At 41.3% G+C, this 21,304-nt stretch overlaps 2 protein-coding genes across 3 annotated transcripts; both read left to right on the forward strand.

The window, feature by feature from the left end:
- Window positions 1-1,818: 1,818 nt before the first annotated feature.
- Window positions 1,819-10,218, forward strand: kars1 (lysyl-tRNA synthetase 1). Of its 2 annotated transcripts, XM_047362300.1 has the most exons (15): window positions 1,824-1,967; window positions 2,549-2,716; window positions 2,949-3,090; window positions 4,073-4,238; window positions 4,319-4,412; window positions 4,511-4,697; window positions 5,125-5,250; window positions 5,451-5,570; window positions 5,741-5,903; window positions 7,081-7,254; window positions 7,373-7,458; window positions 7,540-7,625; window positions 7,709-7,835; window positions 7,948-8,091; window positions 9,600-10,218. In XM_047362300.1, exons 2-15 carry the CDS (start codon window positions 2,577-2,579, stop codon window positions 9,672-9,674), a joined length of 1,830 nt encoding a protein of 609 aa, XP_047218256.1. In that variant the 5' UTR covers window positions 1,824-1,967; window positions 2,549-2,576; the 3' UTR covers window positions 9,675-10,218. The 2 variants fall into 2 exon arrangements, with proteins under 2 accessions (XP_047218257.1, XP_047218256.1); XM_047362301.1 differs by lacking the exon at window positions 2,549-2,716 and having other exon boundaries at window positions 1,819-1,967.
- A 1,513-nt stretch (window positions 10,219-11,731) lies between these two features.
- gcshb (glycine cleavage system protein H (aminomethyl carrier), b) lies at window positions 11,732-19,701 on the forward strand. Its single transcript, XM_047362538.1, has 5 exons — window positions 11,732-11,958; window positions 12,806-12,885; window positions 18,809-18,872; window positions 18,960-19,091; window positions 19,238-19,701. Exons 1-5 carry the CDS (start codon window positions 11,808-11,810, stop codon window positions 19,333-19,335), a joined length of 525 nt encoding a protein of 174 aa, XP_047218494.1. The 5' UTR covers window positions 11,732-11,807; the 3' UTR covers window positions 19,336-19,701.
- Window positions 19,702-21,304: the final 1,603 nt, after the last annotated feature.

Raw genomic sequence — 21,304 nt, forward strand, 5'->3', positions numbered from 1 at the left:
CACAGGAAGTGTAACAGACATAACAAGATAAGCTGAGCGAAAAATGGAGAATGACGTAGAAGGCAGGTGTGTGTAATCAGAGAATGATGTGTAGGCTGAGGCAAAAGGATAGCAGGGAAGCTGATGAAGGGATACTAATTAACACTAATGGACCAGAACAGAGACACAAATAAACCCCAGTGTAACAGAGATCTAACAGAAATAATTATAAATTTACACAAAACACAAAAAATAAACTAAAAAAACCTAACACAAAAACATTTTATAATAAAGCAACACCTTTCTATCAACAATGAGCAAAGGAAAATTAACCGAATAAGGAAAACATAACAAGAAAAGGATCAAAATACATCACAAAAGAAAACCAGAAGCCAAACACCTGTGGATTGTGACAAGTGCTGTAATTTCACTTAATTTTACTGTTCACACTGCCAATAGAATTATTCCAGTAATGTGCACAAAGGATAACTGGTTCAAAAACCAGTTTTAAAGATAACGTGGATTAGCTGGTATTCATTTCTAAACTTATTCATCTCTGAATGAAAAAAGTAATAATTTTACAACACCACTGGGGATGGTTATCATGAAGTCTCTGAAGTGTCCTTGATGTGTAATTCGTTTTGTTACAGTCAGTCAGTCATTTTCTACCGCTTCTTCCATAGTGGGTCGGGGGGAAGCTGGTGCCCATCTCCAGCAGTCTATGGGCGGGAGGCCAGTCCATCGCAGGTGTGGGAGGAAGCTGGAGGACCCGGTGAGAACCCACACATGCACGGGGAGAACATGCAAACTCCATGCAGAAAGACCCCCGGCCAGGAGTTGAACCCAGGACCTTCTTCCCAACTAACTCTGTGATGTGCTCTGCACATGCTCTGTGATGCTTTCTGTACAATACAATTGCTATAAAACAAAAAGCACAGTTATAAACAATGATACACATAAATAATGTCAGATTAGTCAATAACATTTTAAATAGATAGCCTGTGCAATTTTTTTTGACTGATAATTTAAACAGGTCCATCATCCAGCAAACTCCATCTGTTCTGTCCTGTCACAAATCCAATACTTTTCAATACAGTCTCCCTTATGGGTCTAAATATATATATATATATACATCATCTAAGATCTTGCAGTGATTTATGAAAAAAGAATATTAAAGATAGTACTGTACACATTTGGAAGTAACTCTAAACCTGAGCATCATTTTGTGTCTGGTGAACTATTTACTATTTCTGTGTTGATCTGGGTATATATTTTGCATCAAGATTAATCTGAAAAAACTATTATTGAATTATTTTCAGATTTCTGTAAGAAGAAACTGAGTTTGTATTTAAAAACCAAGTATTTTTATAGAGTTTATAACATCGTGTCTCCGGGGCTTTTGAAAGAGAAACAGAAAGTAACTGAGGCACAATCTGATGCAACATGAAAGCAATCTCATCATGGCAGTGTTTTTGAATTGCGTGTGTGGCTTTCACCTGTCCTTTCTGTTTGAAATATGAGAATGTTTGATGTGTTAGATGTTCATAAAGTCGGTCTCAAAGAAAAATATTAAAGTAGGCATACACAAAAATAATATAATATTATGGATTAGTTTAGAATAAACACTTTGTTGTTCAGTATGTTGCGTTTAAAGTCACACACAAATGATAAAAATAAAACCTTGCTTTAAATGTGTCAGTTATGTAGAAATGGCATCATAGAGCATATTTTTTATGTGAAACATAAGGCCAGATTAGGCTAGCTTTAAAATAATTAAATATGGATTTTTAGCTGATTAACTATGGGTAAATCTTTCTCGTTTACTTTCGATAGCATAGTTTCCGACTTTTCCATAAACGCACCATCAATCTCTCCAATATTTTCTGCGCACGCATAGGACGCATTTCAGAGCAGCTCTCTCTTTCTGCGCGCCGCATCGAGAACATGGCTGACGTAACAGCGGTGGGCGACGAGAAACTCAGCAAAAAGTGAGCATATTTCTTTACTACTACGCATTTTAACCTACCGCTGCTTCCTAATATGTTGTCTATTCTGCAAGGTTGTTGCTCTTTAGTTAACAAAGACCGCTTTATTCTCGCTTTGTGAAGTCTTGTGACAGCTAAATGAAGGTCCCATATGGAGGCACGCTTCAGACCTACACATCCCATGTTTAAGTTCGGTTTTCCTTCTGGTAGTTGTAGTCCTCAACGGTAACGAAACCCAGTCCCTGTCGATCGTTTGACGAACAGTTAAACTACAAAATTTACTTCCGCACTTCAACATGTTGCCTGATTCCTTTTTCTCCTGTAAAAATTAGACGATTTATATTTTTCATAGCTAAATTGCTTGTGTAAAATGTGGAGATAGCGTAGTTTTTAGACTAATTGTGTTTTGCGTATCTGCTACGAACAACAATAAGGCTTTTTAGATTATTATTAGTATTAAAATTATTACTCTGAGATCTTGTTTTGCAGAATTTATTCTCACATTTAGTTTTTCCCCCTCTGGTGAGCAAAGACAGCCTTTGATGCTCCACTTTGTCTTTGCATGCATATGTCTGTTTTCTCAGGTGTGTCTGCTGACTGTGGTAGCTCAGCATGCTGTGTCTGGTCAGGGCTGCCAGGCAGCAGCTGTGTCAAGCGTTTGCTGTCAGAGGACAGTGGTTAAAATATGCATCCCCGTGTACAGCTGCAGCCCCAGCTCAGTTTCACGGAATCCGATGGAGAGGTGACAAAAGGTTGGTGGCTTTTCCGTTCCTGTGTGAGAAACAACCAACCTTTTGTCATCAAACTAGATATTGACACCCCTTGTCATCATTCTTGTTCTTGTCCTGTAATAGTCGACATTAGACTATAGTAAAAAGCAAGGGGACATCATATTGACGTGTTATGTTGGTAAACCTTGGAAAAAAAGCTGAACATCCTTTTTAGAAAGTCTTTGGTTCATCTATTGTTTTTCAATTCTTTCAGTGAGCAGAAGAGGCGAATGAAAGCTGAGAAGAAAGCAGCTGAGAAAGAAGCAAAAGCAAAGGAGTTGGGGGAAAAGACTGAATCCAATGACCTAGACGCACAAAATGCCAGTGCCCTGGATGATGAAACACTCGATCCCAATGTAAGATAGTTATAAATCATCACCTAATATACACTTAACGTTACATTTACTATTGTAAGAACACTAAATCTGCACATATGTGTCTCCTGCTTTCTGTCTACAGTGTAATGATCATCATGTATCCAATATATCATTTTAACTATTTGTTTTTACACTGTTTCCTTTTGCACTACTTCACGACTTTTGTTTTATTGAATGAGTAAATATCACAGTAATAACCGTCAGCAACAGACTATTTTTTTTTTTATGAGCACAGAACATCTAGTAAGCTGTTTTAATGACATTTTCAAACATGAAATATTTGAAGTTCAGGATGGATGTTTAGGTTTTTATTTTAAAGTCTTGAAGGATGAAGTCTCTCAGTTTATTTGCCCTGTGAATATTTATAACAAAACACAACTGTCTGACTGCCAAGTGTATGCAGACCAAAAAAAAAAGAAGTTTACGATAGCGGAGGATGTAAGGTCTGCTGTATGATGAAATGCTTGAGCCCACTGTAGGATTTTTACTGGGTCACAATTCATCATTTAACATCATGTTTCTTTGGTGATAACATGTTTATCTGGTACTGTGTAAGAAACTGAAAGAATCAAAGACAAATAGTGCAACTACAGGTCTATTTAAATGTATTTACCTATTATTCCTATTGCTACATGTTTTTTTAAATAAAGGAACAAGGAGCCATTCTGTTCATATAACAGTATGGAATTATTTTAATAATTGTTAATTGCATTTTAAATGGAAACAATGCACACAAACCAGGCTGTTCGTAAGACCCCTTACTTCCAACTACAAGCTAATTTGTTTGGCATTAGCTGCAAACAAAGTGAGTAGAGCTGACAGGTTGATGCTGATGACAGTCGTTAGATCAGCAAGATGATGTGTTCAGCTTTGCATGCCATGCAAACAAAATGGGTCATAATTTTGACAACTTTCCTGCAGAAGATGCTATAGGCTGGCTAATAATGTGTCTGTTTAACAGCAATACTTCAAGATCCGCACCCTAGCCATCCAAGACTTGAAGGGCACAGCTGAGGACCCGTACCCACACAAGTTTCATGTAGACCTGTCACTTACAGACTTCCTTGAGAAATACAACCATCTCCAACCAGGGGACCAGCTGAGTGATGTCGTTCTCAGTGTGTCAGGTACTAGGAAGAGTTTGTGATCCAATTATTTCCAAAGTCCACTCACTCGTCCTCTGTTTAACTTGACAATTATTTGGCAGGTCGGATTCACGCCAAGAGGGCTTCTGGCACCAAGCTGCTTTTCTATGACTTGCGCGGTGAAGGAGTCAAGCTACAAGTCATGGCAAACTCAAGGTGCACCATCTGTATATTTAGTGTACATTGATTAAGATCGTGGATTCATTGACCTCCATTTTCTACCTTTTTATTTAATTTTTTGGTTACTCTGGCAGGAGCTACAAGTCCGAGGAGGCGTTTGTGGCCATCAACAACAAGCTGCGTCGTGGTGACATCATTGGTGTCCGTGGAAATCCTGGAAAGACAAAGAAGGGAGAGCTGAGCATCATTCCCATCGAGGTGACCCTGCTGTCACCATGTTTGCACATGTTACCTCACCTCCACTTTGGCCTCAAAGACAAGGTAAAGCACAACACAATGATACCTGACCTGAACATGGCTGAGTGTGAAACCTGTCTCTATCTTTGGAACACATTAAGACATTTCTACCATCTTATAGTGTTTTTAATACAAATGTAGCTAAGCATGTTTGCAGTGGCTCAGTTAGTATTTACACTCATTTAGCAGCAGAGCCTGAGTTCTAATGAGCTCAGCTGCAGAAATAACTCCCCCCCCCCAAGTCAATTCACTTCACTTTGCACCAGTATCAATAACATGTCATAATATCTGAGATTTCATTTTGATAAAACTTGTTGCCACAATAAAAAAAAAGCACTAATGATCATATTGTTTAATGTCACAGAAAACATGAGGGTACATGACGTTTCTTTTCTACCAGAGACGAACAGATTTGGCATCGTTTTTGTGTTTTTTTTAATTTTTCTTAAAGGAAACTCGATACCGCCAGCGCTACCTAGATCTGATTCTTAACGACTACGTGCGGCAGAAGTTCTTCATTCGAGCCAAAATCATTACATACCTGAGGAACTTTCTCGATCAGATGGGGTTCCTGGAAGTAAGTTTTCTTTTGGGATGTTGACGTTGATCCGATCACACAGCTAACCTGCTGAACCACATTTCAGAGTGTAAAACCTAGCTGGGTAAGAAAAGGAGTTTGTGCAGATTTTTGTTACATCAGTTCAATCAGTTTTCACACTTCAGACAGTGTGTTGTCAGTGTTTTCCTGCTGTCCTTACGTTTGTCTTAACACTTTAGATTGAGACACCAATGATGAACATCATTCCTGGTGGAGCAGTGGCCCGTCCCTTTGTCACCTACCACAATGAGCTGGATATGAACCTCTTCATGAGGATTGCCCCTGAGCTCTATCACAAGGTAAAATGCTGCCAGGATTCAGTTGTCTGTTCAAAAAACAGACTTTCTCAGTAACCTCCTCACTTTGAGGAGGTTTGGGAGTATGAAAAATCAAAAACGTTTAATGCTTCTATTCGATCAATGGAGCCTTGTGTACCTTCTGAACTCAGAACTTCATGTTTTCTTCCCAGATGCTTGTGGTCGGTGGACTAGACAGAGTGTATGAAGTTGGTCGTCAGTTCAGGAACGAAGGCATCGATCTCACTCACAACCCAGAGTTCACCACCTGTGAATTCTACATGGCGTACGCCGATTACCACGACTTGATGGAGATCACAGAGAAACTGCTGTCAGGTAAAGGGAAAACCATTTTGAGCAATGTTGTTTCTTCAAGGCTTTTACTCATAAACATTGACTTAAAAATACATGTTTCAAAAAAAATGTTGGTGCTTAAAACTCTTAATAATACATTACTTTTGTGTAATGTGGATGCAGCTTAATGCCTATCCACCTGACAAACATCAAAAATCAGCAGACCTCGATCATGTGTCTTCACGCCTCACCATCATTTAGGTAATTAAAAAAACAGAACTTGAACACACCACAAATGAAGACCTGTAGCTGCTAACGTAAATGTGAAATCTGCCTCCCCAAATAAAGACCAGAAGAGAGATTTAATTTTTCTTTTTAAAATAGGCTTTTGTGGAGCGATTAGGAGCAGTCATTGTGTTAGCTGTCAAAGCTCTTGTATACTTCTCTGTGGTTAAACAGAAATAAGTTTCCAATGTACTTCTCTGAGCAGGGCCAACTTCAGTATACTAAAATAACTTGTTTTGCATTTGCTTGTCTGTAGGGCTGCAGGATATCATTCAAACATCTAACTGTGACAGCATTGCTGATGACTGGATTAGATTTATTATGAATAACCACTGTCTGAGCTTTAGCATCTGGGCCAGGTCGATAAAGGTCGATAAAGGAGTTCTCTCCCGCAGGTTCTATATTGACTGGTCATAACTTCTCAACATAGTCCCACTCTAATAGATCTGAACCAGCACTGCAACTTTACACTGTTAAACAGGGGTAGGATTCTGTTTATTGTTCAAAAGCTTAATGGATGTAAACAAACCTTATATAAAGTCAGAACATCAACATGGTGCTAACTCGGGTACATTTATTTCATTGTTTTTAAGTCCCTTATAAAAGGTGAATTGTTTTATAAATGCATACTTGTACTAATCTTTTAACCTTTGCACACCTTTGTGCGTGTTAGTCTATTGAGCACATTAAACACAAGTGGAATTATTTGCACATTGTGTTTGCTGGGTGCTACGGTGCATATGGGGATAACACAACAATAAGACAAGAAAGACACGTATTTTGTGATTCCTGAATGGTTCTCATCAGTACTTAATGCTACGCTGAACATTTTAACCGTGGCTGATTGTTCTTTCACAGAGCATTTAAATTTCCTCTTAGATGCTGACACGCTAGAAAACGTCTGTCCCCATCTCAGTGATTCTGTTTATTTCAGGTATGGTGAAGCACATCACCGGAGGATACAAGGTGACTTACCATCCCGACGGTCCAGAGGGCCAGACCTATGAGGTTGACTTCACTCCGCCGTTCAAAAGAGTCAGTATGACACATGACCTGGAGAAGATCATGGGAGTTAAATTCCCTCCTACTGACGCCTACGACTCTGATGGTATGGGCCTGTACAAATGTATCCTGTTAGAACAGCTGCCTCAGAAAAATCTTATCCAAAGCTGTTTTGTCATGTAGTTGACTCAGTATCTAATATAGGGTCATAATTTGTTTTTCAGAGACCCGCAAATTCTTTGACGATCTGTGTGCCCAAAGAGGGGTTGAGTGTCCACCACCCAGGACCACTGCCCGCCTCCTAGACAAGGTGCTCTGTGATAAACTTTATGAAACCCTTATGGTTGTTTCTCATTGTGCTGCTAATGTTTTTGTTTCCTTTGTTCTGTAGTTGGTGGGAGATTTTCTTGAGGTCACGTGCATCAGCCCAACTTTCATCTGTGATCACCCTCAAATCATGAGCCCCTTGGCAAAATGGTAAGAAGCAACAGCCTGTTGGTTCTAATTTTAGATGACATCGCCAAGGCTCTGACAGTGACAATTTGCTCTTAATGTTTTAGGCACAGATCAGAAAAAGGCCTAACTGAGCGTTTTGAGCTCTTTGTCATGAAGAAGGAAATCTGCAATGCTTACACGGAGTTGAATGATCCAATCAGACAGAGAGAGCTGTTTGAGCAGCAAGCCAAGGTGTGTATACACTGCACATTAGCACCTTGTCTTGCTTTAAAACGATTTCCACTCTAATCTTGCACCACACTGTTAGCTTACGGTTGTTTTTTTGTTTTTGTGTTTTTTTTAGGCAAAAGCTGAGGGTGATGATGAAGCCATGTTCATTGATGAGACCTTCTGCACAGCACTGGAGTATGGTCTGCCTCCAACTGCTGGCTGGGGGATGGGCATCGACCGCCTCACCATGTTCCTCACTGACTCCAACAACATCAAGGTAAATTATAACACATAATATAGAATGCAGATTTAATCAATTGAAAATGCTTACCACAGTTTGGAACCAGAGTTGATGTAAACGTACAGATTACAGAGTACTTTGCTAATAACACAAGAAAAATACTGTTAATAGTGATTTAACTTCTGTTTACTAAATTACAGTATTGTTGACAGTTTGTAATTTTGTAACTTTTATTATTTTTATTGTAGTCATGATTAGATTATTTTTACCCTCATGTTCTTTAATGTTTTTCATCATTATGGCTAAATGTAAAGTATCTTTTTACAGGAGAACTTGTAAGATCTGTCATCAGAGTTAGTCTGTTCAAGTAAGATCCTATAAGTCTGTATGAAAAAATCATAGATATGGCGCAGAACTCTTAGTTATAAACTTGATTTAATTTCAAGGTAATATAATTTTTGCACAATTTTCGTAGATCAAATGAACAAGAAACATTGAATCAGAAACTTTAAAGCATTGAGGTGGGGGAAGGGATTAAAAAACTAGAAATATGAGCAGAAACCTGAGTCCATGTTTGTCTCCATCTGCAGATTTCTTGCAGTTCCCTCACAAAGTGAAAGTAAAAGAAACCATCAGAAAAAGGTCACATTGGCTTAAGGAGAAGCAGTCATGAACTGTGGATGAATACATTAAAATTATATTTAATTACAAACTAGAGTTTGAAGAGAACATCCACAAAGCTTTGTTTAGCACAGGTCTCATGACAAATTCACAAGTTATAATTTGTATTATTAGATATAATTGTATATCAGGTGGCTTCAGTAACCCTAACAACACAAGGTGTGCTTAGTGGAACTACAGCATGTCATTAACTTAAGTCAACACAGGTCATCTTACTCTGAATATGTAGCATTCGTGCAAAACGGGTGGAGCTGGTAAAAGGGAGAATCAGCAATGAACAAACAGCCTGAAATGCAGACTTATAAAACAATGCATATAATACATGAATGAACATAAGGGCCGTGCATTAAAAGCACAAATTAGTTTACAACTTTTCAAATTTCATGAAATGACCCACATTGCTGGTGTCATGTTTTAGTGGGACCTAAGAAAAAGTTATTTAGTCGAGGCAGATTGTAAATGTCTGAACTCAAATTTATCTATGGTGTGGTCACCCTGTGGCTTTTAAAAAGCACATTTGAGTACAGAAATGCATTCAGCTTTTTCATGGTACAGAAGTATCAGTTCTGGTTAATATCTCTCATAATGTTTTCTCAGTAAAAGTCAAACATTATGTAACTTGAGAAGGGGAAGGAGAACACCTGATGCACCCCTGGAATACTCACATTATTATTTTTTGAGGTCAATGATCAATTGAAAAGCAACGCATTATGTTAATCAATGGTTTCCAGCGAAAAATCACTGTAACAAAGGAAACATTTTCTAGCCTGTGGATTCACACATAAATGATTCCCATACATCATCAGGGGAAATATCTTCTCCCTTATGTCGATATACAATCTAAATATAATAATCTATTACAGGAGGTGTTGCTGTTCCCAGCCATGAAGCCTGATGACAATAAGAAGGCTGCCACCTCTGAGGAAACCTCTACCTAAGGCCATGACCTCTGACCTCTCCAGCGGTTACATCTCTCCAGGAGTCTATATGAAGTATGAGTCTTTACATGCCATGGACACCAGCAGAGTGTGCAGATTTTATCTGTGTTGGTTTGTTAAACATTGGAGCTGACTGGTCATTAAAGGAAATCACTTTATAACAATTATTTTTCATTTTATCTGCTCATTTTACTGGCTGAGTCGTCTGTGTTTGAAAGAAGGTTTTAGTTATTTTTGTTATCTAAATGGTAAATCATATTTGATCAGGAAATTATCTGGAAGCCATTGGATCTGCTTACATTGGCTAATCTGGGAGTTACTTTTATGCTAAATGTATTCTGAGTTACTGAGTGAGTCCTTCATTCTTAACACCTACAACAACTCAACCCCTGATGTTTGAAGTGTTCTCTGTATATTCATGTCATTTTTAACTGATCTGCTTGTAGTCCTTGTCTAAGATTTTTCACGTTGGCTTCCACAACTTTAATGTCTGTTGTCCAAGAAACTAAAATATTAAATTTCAATAAAGTACAATTGAATCAGCTTTGATTTGTGTTTTATTTTCTTAGTACGTGTTTATCCAGGGTGTTTATTTTTGCCAAATGCATAAGTGGCTCGACTTTGTGTGGAGACCATCTGCCCAGATTTCATTTAAGAAGTATATTAATGAAAGAGACCTAGATAAGCCAATCTAAAACTAACAAATATAATAAACTTGACAATTTTTAGGATTTGATACATAAAATTTTCAAGGAAGGACATTAAGGCCATAGACATATCAACACATAAGGGATCAAATTTGGGATGAACACTAGGATTTAATATGAAATAGTCTTTAAAAGTGAATCTGTGCTGATGAGGGTTTGGCTATCAGTTCAGAAACTCCTCCACTGAATTCTTCTGATTAAAAAATGTTGTTAAAAAAAAAAAAAAAAGAATCTGTAAAGCAAAGCTGGGAGCAGCCAGAAGCCTGTGGTAGTCCGGATTAAAGCTTCCCAAATAACAGAGTTGTTGGGGACCCCCAAATATGGATTTGTACATTGCTGTGAAAGTGTTTTCTTTTGTTCAGCTTAGCAAACAAATTTAGACAAAGACTAACACTGAATTAACACAAGGTACCGTTTCTAATGTATTAAAGGCTATCTAAACCAATCTGACCCTGTGTCAAAAACTAATTGCCCTGTAAACATATCTTGTGCCACCCTGGACAACTGTCATCAAGTGCTTGGAGAAATACTGGACCCCTCTTCACTGTTTCAATTTCTCTGTACTGAAACGTTTTCAAGCATGAACAGCAAATCAGATTTAAGTTCAGACTTTGATTAGGCTAATCCAAAAATCAATTTTCATTTTAAGGCATTCAGAAGTGAACTTGCCAGTGTGTCTTGTATCACTGTCCTACTGCTTAGTCACTTGAATTCATAATCATCAATTATAGCAAGTCCTCCTGGCCCCAAAGAAGCAAAGCATCCCCTGACCATCACACTACTACCACCAGGTTTGACTGTCAGTTTGTTCTTTTGCTCAACAAATTGAAGCTTTCCTGCTTTCACTGTGCCGCAGCTGCTCCACATTTCCTCTGACTTGCTCATCTGGTTCCTTTGTCATCTTCCACTCCTGCCTCAGTATTTAAGCTTTCTCTCAGTTGATTCACTGCTGGATTCTTCCGTTAGTCTCTCCATTACCCTGCCCGTTTTGCCGCCTGGATTCCATTACCTGTTCCTTATTTTTTCATTATTAAAAAGTAATTTATTTGCCATGCTCTGGACTTGGGTTTTTACTACAATTAATATGACATACCACTATCAAGAACATATGATATTGTAACACCCATTGTAACATTATTGTTTTTAACTATTGATACAATAGTAAATATAATAAACAGTAACAATCAAATATACACATAAAATTGCTTGTACTTGTATACAATTGGAAAGACGTTTTTAAATAAATTGACCTGAAGTTCCCTCTGACCTTCGGTCCCCCTCTCTCCTCCTCCTCCTCCACCACTGCCCACGCGTGAGCTCGCCATAGTGTGATGATGCGCGCTCCCGCGGCCCAGCGTGTGTTTGTATGTATCCGTGTGTGTGTGCTCTGGGGTAAACGGTGCTGCCTGCTGCAGAGTGAGCGAACATGGCGATGAGAGCAGCGCTGCGGTGCCTCTCTGTAAACCTTTCTCCCAGGCTGCCCCAACTCTCGTCCGCAGCGCAGGTTTCAGCGACTCGGCTGCTCTGCAGGAGCGGCTTCCCGCGGACTCTGAGCACGGACTCGGGCCAGTGCACAGGTAAAAAAGAAAAACCAAACCAACCTAAAGAGCCAAGGAGCAGGGATGGACCCTACTCTCCATGCGGGTGGATTCCTCATAATCAGCTACCAAAATAAATAAAATAACGATGTCGGTGACTGTGAAACGGAAGAATCAGACAATGAGGGCATCCAGATATTTTCTATTAAAGTTGAAAGGGGTTTCCTTTATACGGTAAATTGTATGACATGTTGCATGCTTTATCTCAAAAGCCACGACCTCCTGATTGGGCTGTTAAACATAAACTCATAAGTAGCCGATTCAACCAAATGTCACCTATGATGTTGGAGTTGTGCCTATCCAAAGAATAATGATTATCTACCCAACACCTGCCATGTTTTAAAAGTTTTAAGATCAGAAACAAAAATCTCGAGCATTACTTGTTGGTATGACTGTAATCCTGGAAAATCATCTTGTACCAATCTGGTTCAAACCTGTATTTTTCTGCATGATCTGATGCCAGCCCTGTAAATTGTTGAGGCCTTAGCCTGCAGTTATCCCATTGGGGCATTGTAAGGGTGACAGCATGAGCTTGGGAACACAATGCTCCAACTCAACACTGTGCATGACCGTGAGCACAAGTTATTTTTGCATCTGCTGGGACCTTTTTCCTGAATGCCCAATTGCAGAAAAGCTCAGTATGCTGATGTTTTATTTTTCTGCACACAGCGTTGCATAATTAGCATACCACCATCTGACTGTGGTCCATAGTACAAATTCTTTTTTATTGGCCACACGGACAGTTTTTGTTTTTTTCCTAGAACGACTAACTGGCTTTCTTGTCACAGTTCACATAACTAATATGCAATAATTTTTCTCCCTGTAGCCCTCAAGTTTACTGAGAAGCATGAGTGGGTGCTGGTGGAGAGTGGAATTGGCACTGTTGGTATCAGCAACTATGCTCAGGTCTGTTTTTTAATCAGTGATTCTATTAATCTTTGATTTATGGCACTCTTTGTTCAGACTTTTTCTGATGGCGGTCTAAAAGCTGTTCAGACCTGCACTTTGCTTTCAGCAGATCCACTGTATCGGGGTAATTCATTTGTTTATGATTATTTGTTAGTCATAAACAAGCGTGCCGCGGCCCGGGCAGTGGCAGAGGCAAAAACTCGGACCTGGGAGGAGTTTGGTGAGGCCATGGAGAAGGACTACCGGTTGGCCCCGAAGCGATTCTGGCAAACCGTCCGGCGCCTCAGGAGGAGGAAGCAGTGCTTCGCTAACACTGTTTACAGTGGGGATGGGTAGCTGCTGACCTCGACTGGGGACATTATCGGGCGGTGGAAGGAGTACTTTGAGGATTTCCTCAATCCTGCCATCACGCATTCCCTGGTGGAAACAGAGGCTGGGGACTCAGGGTTGGACTCTTTCATCACCCGGGCTGAAGTCACCAAGGTGGTTAAAAAGCTCCGCGGTGGCAGGGCTTCGGGGTTGGATGAGATCCGCCCTGAGTACCTCAAGTCTTTGGATGTTGTGGAGCTGTCATGGTTGACACGCCTCTTCAACATTGCGTGGCAGTCGGGGACAGTGCCTCTGGACTGGCAGACTGGGGTGGTGGTCCCCCTTCATAAGAAGGGTGACCAGAGGGTGTGTTCCAACTACAGGGGGATCACACTACTCAGCCTCCCTGGTAAGGCCTACGCCAGGGTATTGGAGAGGAGAGTCCGGCCGATAGTCGATCCCCGGCTTCAGGAGGAGCAGTGTGGTTTTCGTCCTGGCCGTGGAACACTGGACCAGCTCTATACCCTCTACAGGGTACTCGAGGGTTCATGGGAGTTTGCCCAACCGGTCCACATGTGTTTTGTGGACCTGGAGAAAGCATTCGACTGTGTCCCTCGTGATGCCCTGTGGGGGGTGCTCCAGGAGTATGGAATCGGGGGCCCTTTACTAGGGGCCATCCGGTCTCTACAAGTGGAGCAGGAGTTTGGTTCGCATTGCCGGCACTAAGTCGGACCTGTTCCTGGTGCATGTTGGACTCCGGCAGGGCTGCCCTTTGTCACCGGTCCTGTTCATAACTTTTATGGACAGGATTTCTAGGCGCAGCCACGGGCTGGAGGGGGTGTGGTTTGGGGACCAGAGGATTTCGTCTCTTCTTTTTGCAGATGACGTGGTCCTGCTGGCCCCCTCTAGCCAAGACCTACAGCATGCACTGGGGTGGTTCGCAGCCGAGTGTGAAGCGGCTGGGATGAAGATCAGCTCCTCCAAGTCCGAGGCCATGGTTCTTGACCGGAAAAGGGTGGCTTGTCCTCTTCAGGTTGGAGGGGAGTTCCTGCCTCAAGTGTAGGAGTTTAAGTATCTCGGGGTCTTGTTCACGAGTGAGGGAAGAATGGAGCGGGAGATCGACAGACGGATCGGTGCGGCTGCCACAGTAATGGGGGCGCAGTGCCGGTCCGTTGTGGTGAAGAGAGAGCTGAGCCGAAAAGCAAAGCTCTCAATTTACTGGTCGGTCTACATTCCTACCCTCACCTATGGCCATGAACTTTGGGTCATGACCGAAAGAACGAGATCCCGGATACAAGCGGCTGAAATGAGCTTCCTCCGTAGGGTGGCCGGGCACTCCCTTAGAGATAGGGTGAGGAGCTCGGCCATCCGGGAGGGGCTCGGAGTAGAGCCGCTGCTCCTCCACATCGAGAGGAGCCAGTTGAGGTGGCTCGGGCATCTATACCGGATGCCTCCTGGACGCCTTCCTCGGGAGGCGTTCCAGGCACGTCCCACCGGGAGGAGGCCCAGGGGATGGCCCAGGACACGCTGGAGGGACTACGTCTCTCGGCTGGCCTGGGAACACCTTGGGCTCCCCCAGGAGGAGCTGGAGGAGGTGTCTGGGGAGAGGGACGTCTGGGCGTCTCTGCTGAGTCTGCTGCCCCCGCGACCCGGTCCCGGATAAAGCGGAAGACGACGAGTACGAGTACGAGTACGAGTACTATTTGTTAGTATAATTGATTACTGCCAAGCAGCACAGGGTGGCATATACTGGTCCTTCTCAAAATATTAGCATATTGTGATAAAGTTCATTATTTTCCAGAATGTCATGATGAAAATTTAACATTCATATATTTTAGATTCATTGCACACTAACTGAAATATTTCAGGTCTTTTATTGTCTTAATACGGATGATTTTGGCATACAGCTCATGAAAACCCAAAATTCCTATCTCACAAAATTAGCATATCATTAAAAGGGTCTCTAAACGAGCTATGAACCTAATCATCTGAATCAACGAGTTAACTCTAAACACCTGCAAAAGACTCCTGAGGCCTTTAAAACTCCCAGTCTGGTTCATCACTCGAAACCCCAATCATGGGTAAGACTGCCGACCTGACTGCTGTCCAGAAGGCCACTATTGACACCCTCAAGCAAGAGGGTAAGACACAGAAAGAAATTTCTGAACGAATAGTCTGTTCCCAGAGTGCTGTATCAAGGCACCTCAGTGGGAAGTCTGTGGGAAGGAAAAAGTGTGGCAGAAAACGCTGCACAACGAGAAGAGGTGACCGGACCCTGAGGAAGATTGTGGAGAAGGGCCGATTCCAGACCTTGGGGGACCTGCAGAAGCAGTGGACTGAGTGTGGAGTAGAAACATCCAGAGCCACCGTGCACAGGCGTGTGCAGGAAATGGGCTACAGGTGCCGCATTCCCCAGACCTGGGCTACAGAGAGGCAGCACTGGACTGTTGCTCAGTGGTCCAAAGTACTTTTTTCGGATGAAAGCAAATTCTGCATGTCATTCAGAAATCAAGGTGCCAGAGTCTGGAGGAAGACTGGGGAGACGGAAATGCCAAAATGCCAGAAGTCCAGTGTCAAGTACCCACAGTCAGTGATGGTCTGGGGTGCCGTGTCAGCTGCTGGTGTTGGTCCACTGTGTTTTATCAAGGGCAGGGTCAATGCAGCTAGCTATCAGGAGATTTTGGAGCACTTCATGCTTCCATCTGCTGAAAAGCTTTATGGAGATGAAGATTTCATTTTTCAGCACGACCTGGCACCTACTCACAGTGCCAAAACCACTGGTAAATGGTTTACTGACCATGGTATCACTGTGCTCAATTGGCCTGCCAACTCTCCTGACCTGAACCCCATAGAGAATCTGTGGGATATTGTGAAGAGAACGTTGAGAGACTCAAGACCCAACACTCTGGATGAGCTAAAGGCCGCTATCGAAGCATCCTGGGCCTCCATAAGACCTCAGCAGTGCCACAGGCTGATTGCCTCCATGCCACGCCGCATTGAAGCAGTAATTTCTGCCAAAGGATTCCCGACCAAGTATTGAGTGCATAACTGTACATGATTATTTGAAGGTTGACGTTTTTTGTATTAAAAACACTTTTCTTTTATTGGTCGGATGAAATATGCTAATTTTGTGAGATAGGAATTTTGGGTTTTCATGAGCTGTATGCCAAAATCATCCGCATTAAGACAATAAAAGACCTGAAATATTTCAGTTAGTGTGCAATGAATCTAAAATATATGAATGTTAAATTTTCATCATTACATTATGGAAAATAATGAACTTTATCACAATATGCTAATATTTTGAGAAGGACCTGTATGTCACGGAGTGACATTTTTGGACTCTGTTTGTGGCTTTGTGTTTCTTTACCTTTTGCTTAGATTTTTCTGTTTTGGTTTTTGTATCCTGTTTTTCTTTTTTCTCTCTTCCACCTCCTAGTGTTTACTACTTAAGTTCTTTTATGGTTGTTTTCTTATTACTTTGTATGGTTTATTATTATTATTATTATTATTATTATTATTATTATAGTTCTTGGTCTTCCCTGGATTCTCTAGTTTTATTTCTCTTTAGTATCTTTATGTTTAATGGTGTTTTATTATTTGTTCCTTTGCACTCTTCTTGTTTACTAGTTTATTTTCTGTTTCCTTTCCAGTTAATTCAGTCAGTGTGGTTAGGTTTGTTTACTTTTGTATTCAGGTTTTCTTTATGGGTTCTTTGTTCTCAGGTTGTTATTGTTGTTCCTATGTTCCCTCTAGTTTCTCTGTTTACTTTAGTCATGATTATTCTACTTTTCTTATTCCCCATTTGATTATTTATCTTTGTCTATAGGTTTGCTTGGTCTGTGTTTCTGTTCATTGTTAGTTACTTTGCCCATCCTCAGCCTTTGTATTTGTTTCACCTGTTCCTTCTTCTTCCCTGCCTCCTTGTCGCACCTGTTCCGTTGATTATCTGCCTTTGTTATCTCACAGTATAACAAAGGCATAAGTAAACCAACTTATACACAAAACCAGTATAAGTTGGTTTTGTGTCTTTGTTCAGTACTGGTTCCTTGTGTTTGTCACACCTCGTTCTCGTCCATGATTATGCTTTGTTTTTGGCCACGCCTTGCCTTGGGAAACCTGCAGTGATTTTGCTACATTTTTTGACTTTGTAAATAAATCTTTGAATTACAAAGATGATCCTGCCGAGCTCTTGTCTGCACTTTGGTCCGATCCAAAACCACACCGTGACAATATAATTTTAAGTTCAGATACTTATATAATAAGGCGTTTAAATAGTGATTCTTTTTTTCCCTGTGCTAATAAGGCAGATTAGCGGACAGAAATTGTGAGACGCTCAGCAAGCTAGAGAAAAGATCCACTCAATAAATACTTTACAAGATTCTTTGTATTAAAAATAGTATTACATTTAACTTCGTCAATTAAACAAAAAAATCCCCTAAACGAAATGAGAAATAGATAGAAATCCTCTTATGTTTAATTTTTAGGGTCTTGGGGCTTTAGCCAAAAGGTTATTGACTAAAAATGAGTATAAAACAAGATCTTCAAAGGCAGTTTTAATTAGCAAACAGACATTATTTGTAGTATGGGTGTAGTTTGTTGTAACATGTTTTCAGTAGAACTACTTGGTGATGCTAATACTAGGTGTGCAGCTCAGGAGCAACACCGAAATGTGATAAGCAGTTGACTATAAAGGTTATTTGATGTCAAAATGGATACTCTAAACAGGTAATTTTGTTATGAATTTCTATATTGATTTTAAGGGAATAATATATGATTTTCAAAACGTTTCACAAATACAAATCTGAAGAGTGTACTTTGCATAGGTATTCAGCTCCATTGAGTCATTACTTTGTAGAATCTGCTTTCGCTATAATTATAGGTGCAACTCTTTTGAAGGATGTTGCTGTCAACCTTAATCAGATGGAAAGTTTCTGTGAACTTCAATTTTGCCAAAGATTCTCAATTGGATTAAGGTCCCCCCTATCACATAATTATGCTTTGATCTAAAATGTTTCATTGCAGCTCTGACTGTGTGTTTAACGTCGTTATCCTTCTGAAATACGAACTTCTGCCTGAGTTTAAAGTCTTTTGCAGCCTTTTGCAGCCTCCAACATGTTCGCATTCACGATTGCCCAGTCTTATAGCTTTCTTTGAACAATTCAACAATCTTGCCACTTTTCTAAAATGTCTTTCCTCAGAGCTGTGGATCTCTGAAACTCCCCCAGAGTTACCATGGGACTTCTGGCTGTTTTTCTGGTTAAGGTTTCACTTGCGTGCCCTGCCAGTTTAGGTATATGGCCATTACTTGGTAGGTTTGCAGTTGTGTCATAATTGTTGCACTGAAATTTGTTTAGGGGTAAAAGGTAAAGGGGAATGAATACATATAAATACCACAGTTTTCTGAATTATATTTGTAAAAAAAAAAAAATTAAAACCTGCTGTTATTTTCTCCTACATCTCAATTATGTATTATTCTGTGTTGGTCATCACGAAAAAATCAGAAATGCATTGAAGTTTGTGTTTGTAATGTGACAAAAAAGTGACAAACATCATTGGGAATTCACATTTTTGTGGATAATGTATAATTGTTATTATTCGGTCATTTTAGGAAGCCTTAGGTGATGTGGTTTACTGTGGACTCCCTGAGGTTGGCCAAAGACTTGAACAAATGGGTAGGATCCGGGAATGTACTACACATGTAGTAAGTGTTTATAGGAATGCAATAAGCATTATCTTTTGCTGTGTATTTCTGTTTGCAGATGAGTTTGGTGCCTTGGAAAGTGTAAAGGCTGCTAGTGAGCTGTACTCACCGTTGACAGGTGAAGTGACAGCAATCAACACAGAGCTGGCCGGAAGCCCAGGACTTGTGAATAAATCCTGCTATGCAGATGGTTAGTCTCAGTGTTGTTCAAACTAGTATTGTGTTATCATTCCCGAAAACCTCTTTCACTGCATTTATTGCCAGTGCAGTTGAAAAGCTGCCAAAATACAGTCATGTCACGGTTTCACTTTCAAGTTTTATTTCTTTATTTTTCAGGATGGCTAATCAAGATGACCATTGAAAAGCCGGAAGAACTCAATAAGCTCATGGACCAGCCTGCTTATGATAAATTCATTAAGTCACTGGAAGAATAAATCCACAAACTCACTGTGATTATTATGTAACTACAGTCAAAGATTAACAGACAGGGTTACTAACATCTGCATTGAACTGAATCATCCTTTGCGGGATTTATTTATTTTATGAACACTTGATAGTGTGCTGTAAAATGTTAAATACCCAGTATCATGTTTCGATGCTTAATAACATTTTTCATGTAGAAGGTTGAGATTTTTTAAATCAACCAGTAAATCTAAAGGGCTCTCTTGCACAGTGTTTGTCAGTATTATTGGATCTTGTTTCTAGTACTTTGATCTGTTTTTTAAATAGTGCACAGATGTTTTAAAACACCCGAAAGTTCTGTTTGAAATTCTTCTAATAAAACTTTAGGTTTGATTTTATGTTTGGGAAATCCGTTGGATTGGATGTTAGAAAAAGGTACAAATTAACACATCACCCACAGTACATCTTACCGCACACAGATATATTCAGGTGCTGACAGGGCATACTGCCTGTTTGTGCTTATAATAGTTTGTCACACCTTGACCTTTCCCCTTGGTTGAAGATAGGCTGAGATTGCTGAAGCTAGTTGATCAATTATTAATCCAACTGTGATTTCAAATCCATTGACAAAAGCTACAGTTACTACACTAATGCCTTTAATAACTATTTAAAAGAACAATAAAAACTTTTCACATTACATGTCCTATGCTAAATAAAACAGCATATTTTTAAAGGTTCTAGTTTCAGTTTATCCACTTACTGTAAAGTGGATTGCCCCTCCTTGAACCACCACCTTAACGTGGTGGAGGGGTTTGCATTCTCGAATAATCCTAGAGGCTATGTTGTCTGGGGCTTAAATGCCCCTGGTAGGGTCTCCCATGGCAAACAAGCTCTGGGCGATGGGTCAGACAAAGAGCAGTTCAGATGCCTTCATGAGGACCGCTAGAACGAGGCACGTGACATCACCCGGCATTGCGGAGCCTGGTTCCCACCCTGGAGCCAGGCCTGGGGTTTGGACTTGTCGGCCAGCGCTTGGTGGTCGGGTTACTCGCCTGGTGGCCGGGACCCAAATGAGAGACGCAAAGCCATCCCCCAGTGGTCGCACCACCTGCAGGGGGAACCATGAGGGACCGGTTTTAAAAGAGGAACGGGCAGCGGATGAGACTGGGCAGCAGTGGAGACCTCGACAACCCGATCTCCAGAAGCTTAAACTGGTTCTAGGGACTCTTTCTTGGGGGGAAAGAGCCTGAGCGTGTACGGAAGGCCGAGAGATATCAGCTAGAAATAGTCAGGCTCACCTACACACACAGCGTGGGCTTCGGAACCCAGCTCCTCGAGAGAGTTTGGACTATCTTTTACTCTGGAGTGGCCCGCGGGGAGAGGTGGTGGGCTGGGGTGGGTTTGCGTATCGCCCCCCAGCTCAGCCGTCTCGTGTTGGGGTTTACCCCAGTGGATGAGGTGGTCATATCCCTGCGCCTTCAGGTTGGGGACAGGTCTCTGTTGTTTCAGCCTGCAGGCCGAGCGGTAGTGCAGAGTACCCAACCTTCTTTTTGTCCCTGTAGTCTTTTGAAGACTCCGTCATTATGCTGGGGGACTTCAATGCCCACATGGGAAACGACAGTGACACCTGGAGGGGAGTAATTGGGAGGAATGGCCTCGCTGATCTGAACCCGAGTCACGTTTAATTATTGGACCTCTGTGCCAGTCACGAATTGTCCATTATGAACACCATGTTCAAGCATAAGGGTGTTCATCAGTGCACTTGGCACCAGGACACCCTAGGCAGGAGGTTGATGATCAGCTTTGTAGTCGTGTCTATGGACTTTCAGCCACATGTCTAGGACACCTGGGTGAAGAGAAGGGCTGAGCTGTCCACCGATCACCACCTAGTGGTGAGTTAGATCCGCCGGAAGAGGAGGAAGCCGGACAGACTTGCCAGGCCCAAACGATTTGTGACGGTCTGCTGGGAACATCTGGTGGAGCCCTCACCCAGGGATGTAT

Source organism: Girardinichthys multiradiatus, chromosome 4, assembly GCF_021462225.1.
Source record: "Girardinichthys multiradiatus isolate DD_20200921_A chromosome 4, DD_fGirMul_XY1, whole genome shotgun sequence".
In the NCBI taxonomy this organism is placed as follows: Eukaryota; Metazoa; Chordata; class Actinopteri; order Cyprinodontiformes; family Goodeidae; genus Girardinichthys; species Girardinichthys multiradiatus.

Coding starts and splice junctions, on each gene's coding strand:
- kars1 (XM_047362300.1), top strand. CDS start 2,577: ATGCTGTGTCTGGTCAGGGCTGCCAGGCAGCAGCTGTGTCAAGCGTTT. Junction 4,413..4,510: donor CAAGTCATGGCAAACTCAAG/GTGCACCATCTG, acceptor TTACTCTGGCAG/GAGCTACAAGTCCGAGGAGG. Junction 7,459..7,539: donor CTGCCCGCCTCCTAGACAAG/GTGCTCTGTGAT, acceptor TTTGTTCTGTAG/TTGGTGGGAGATTTTCTTGA.
- gcshb (XM_047362538.1), top strand. CDS start 11,808: ATGGCGATGAGAGCAGCGCTGCGGTGCCTCTCTGTAAACCTTTCTCCC. Junction 11,959..12,805: donor GGACTCGGGCCAGTGCACAG/GTAAAAAAGAAA, acceptor TTCTCCCTGTAG/CCCTCAAGTTTACTGAGAAG. Junction 12,886..18,808: donor GTATCAGCAACTATGCTCAG/GTCTGTTTTTTA, acceptor CGGTCATTTTAG/GAAGCCTTAGGTGATGTGGT.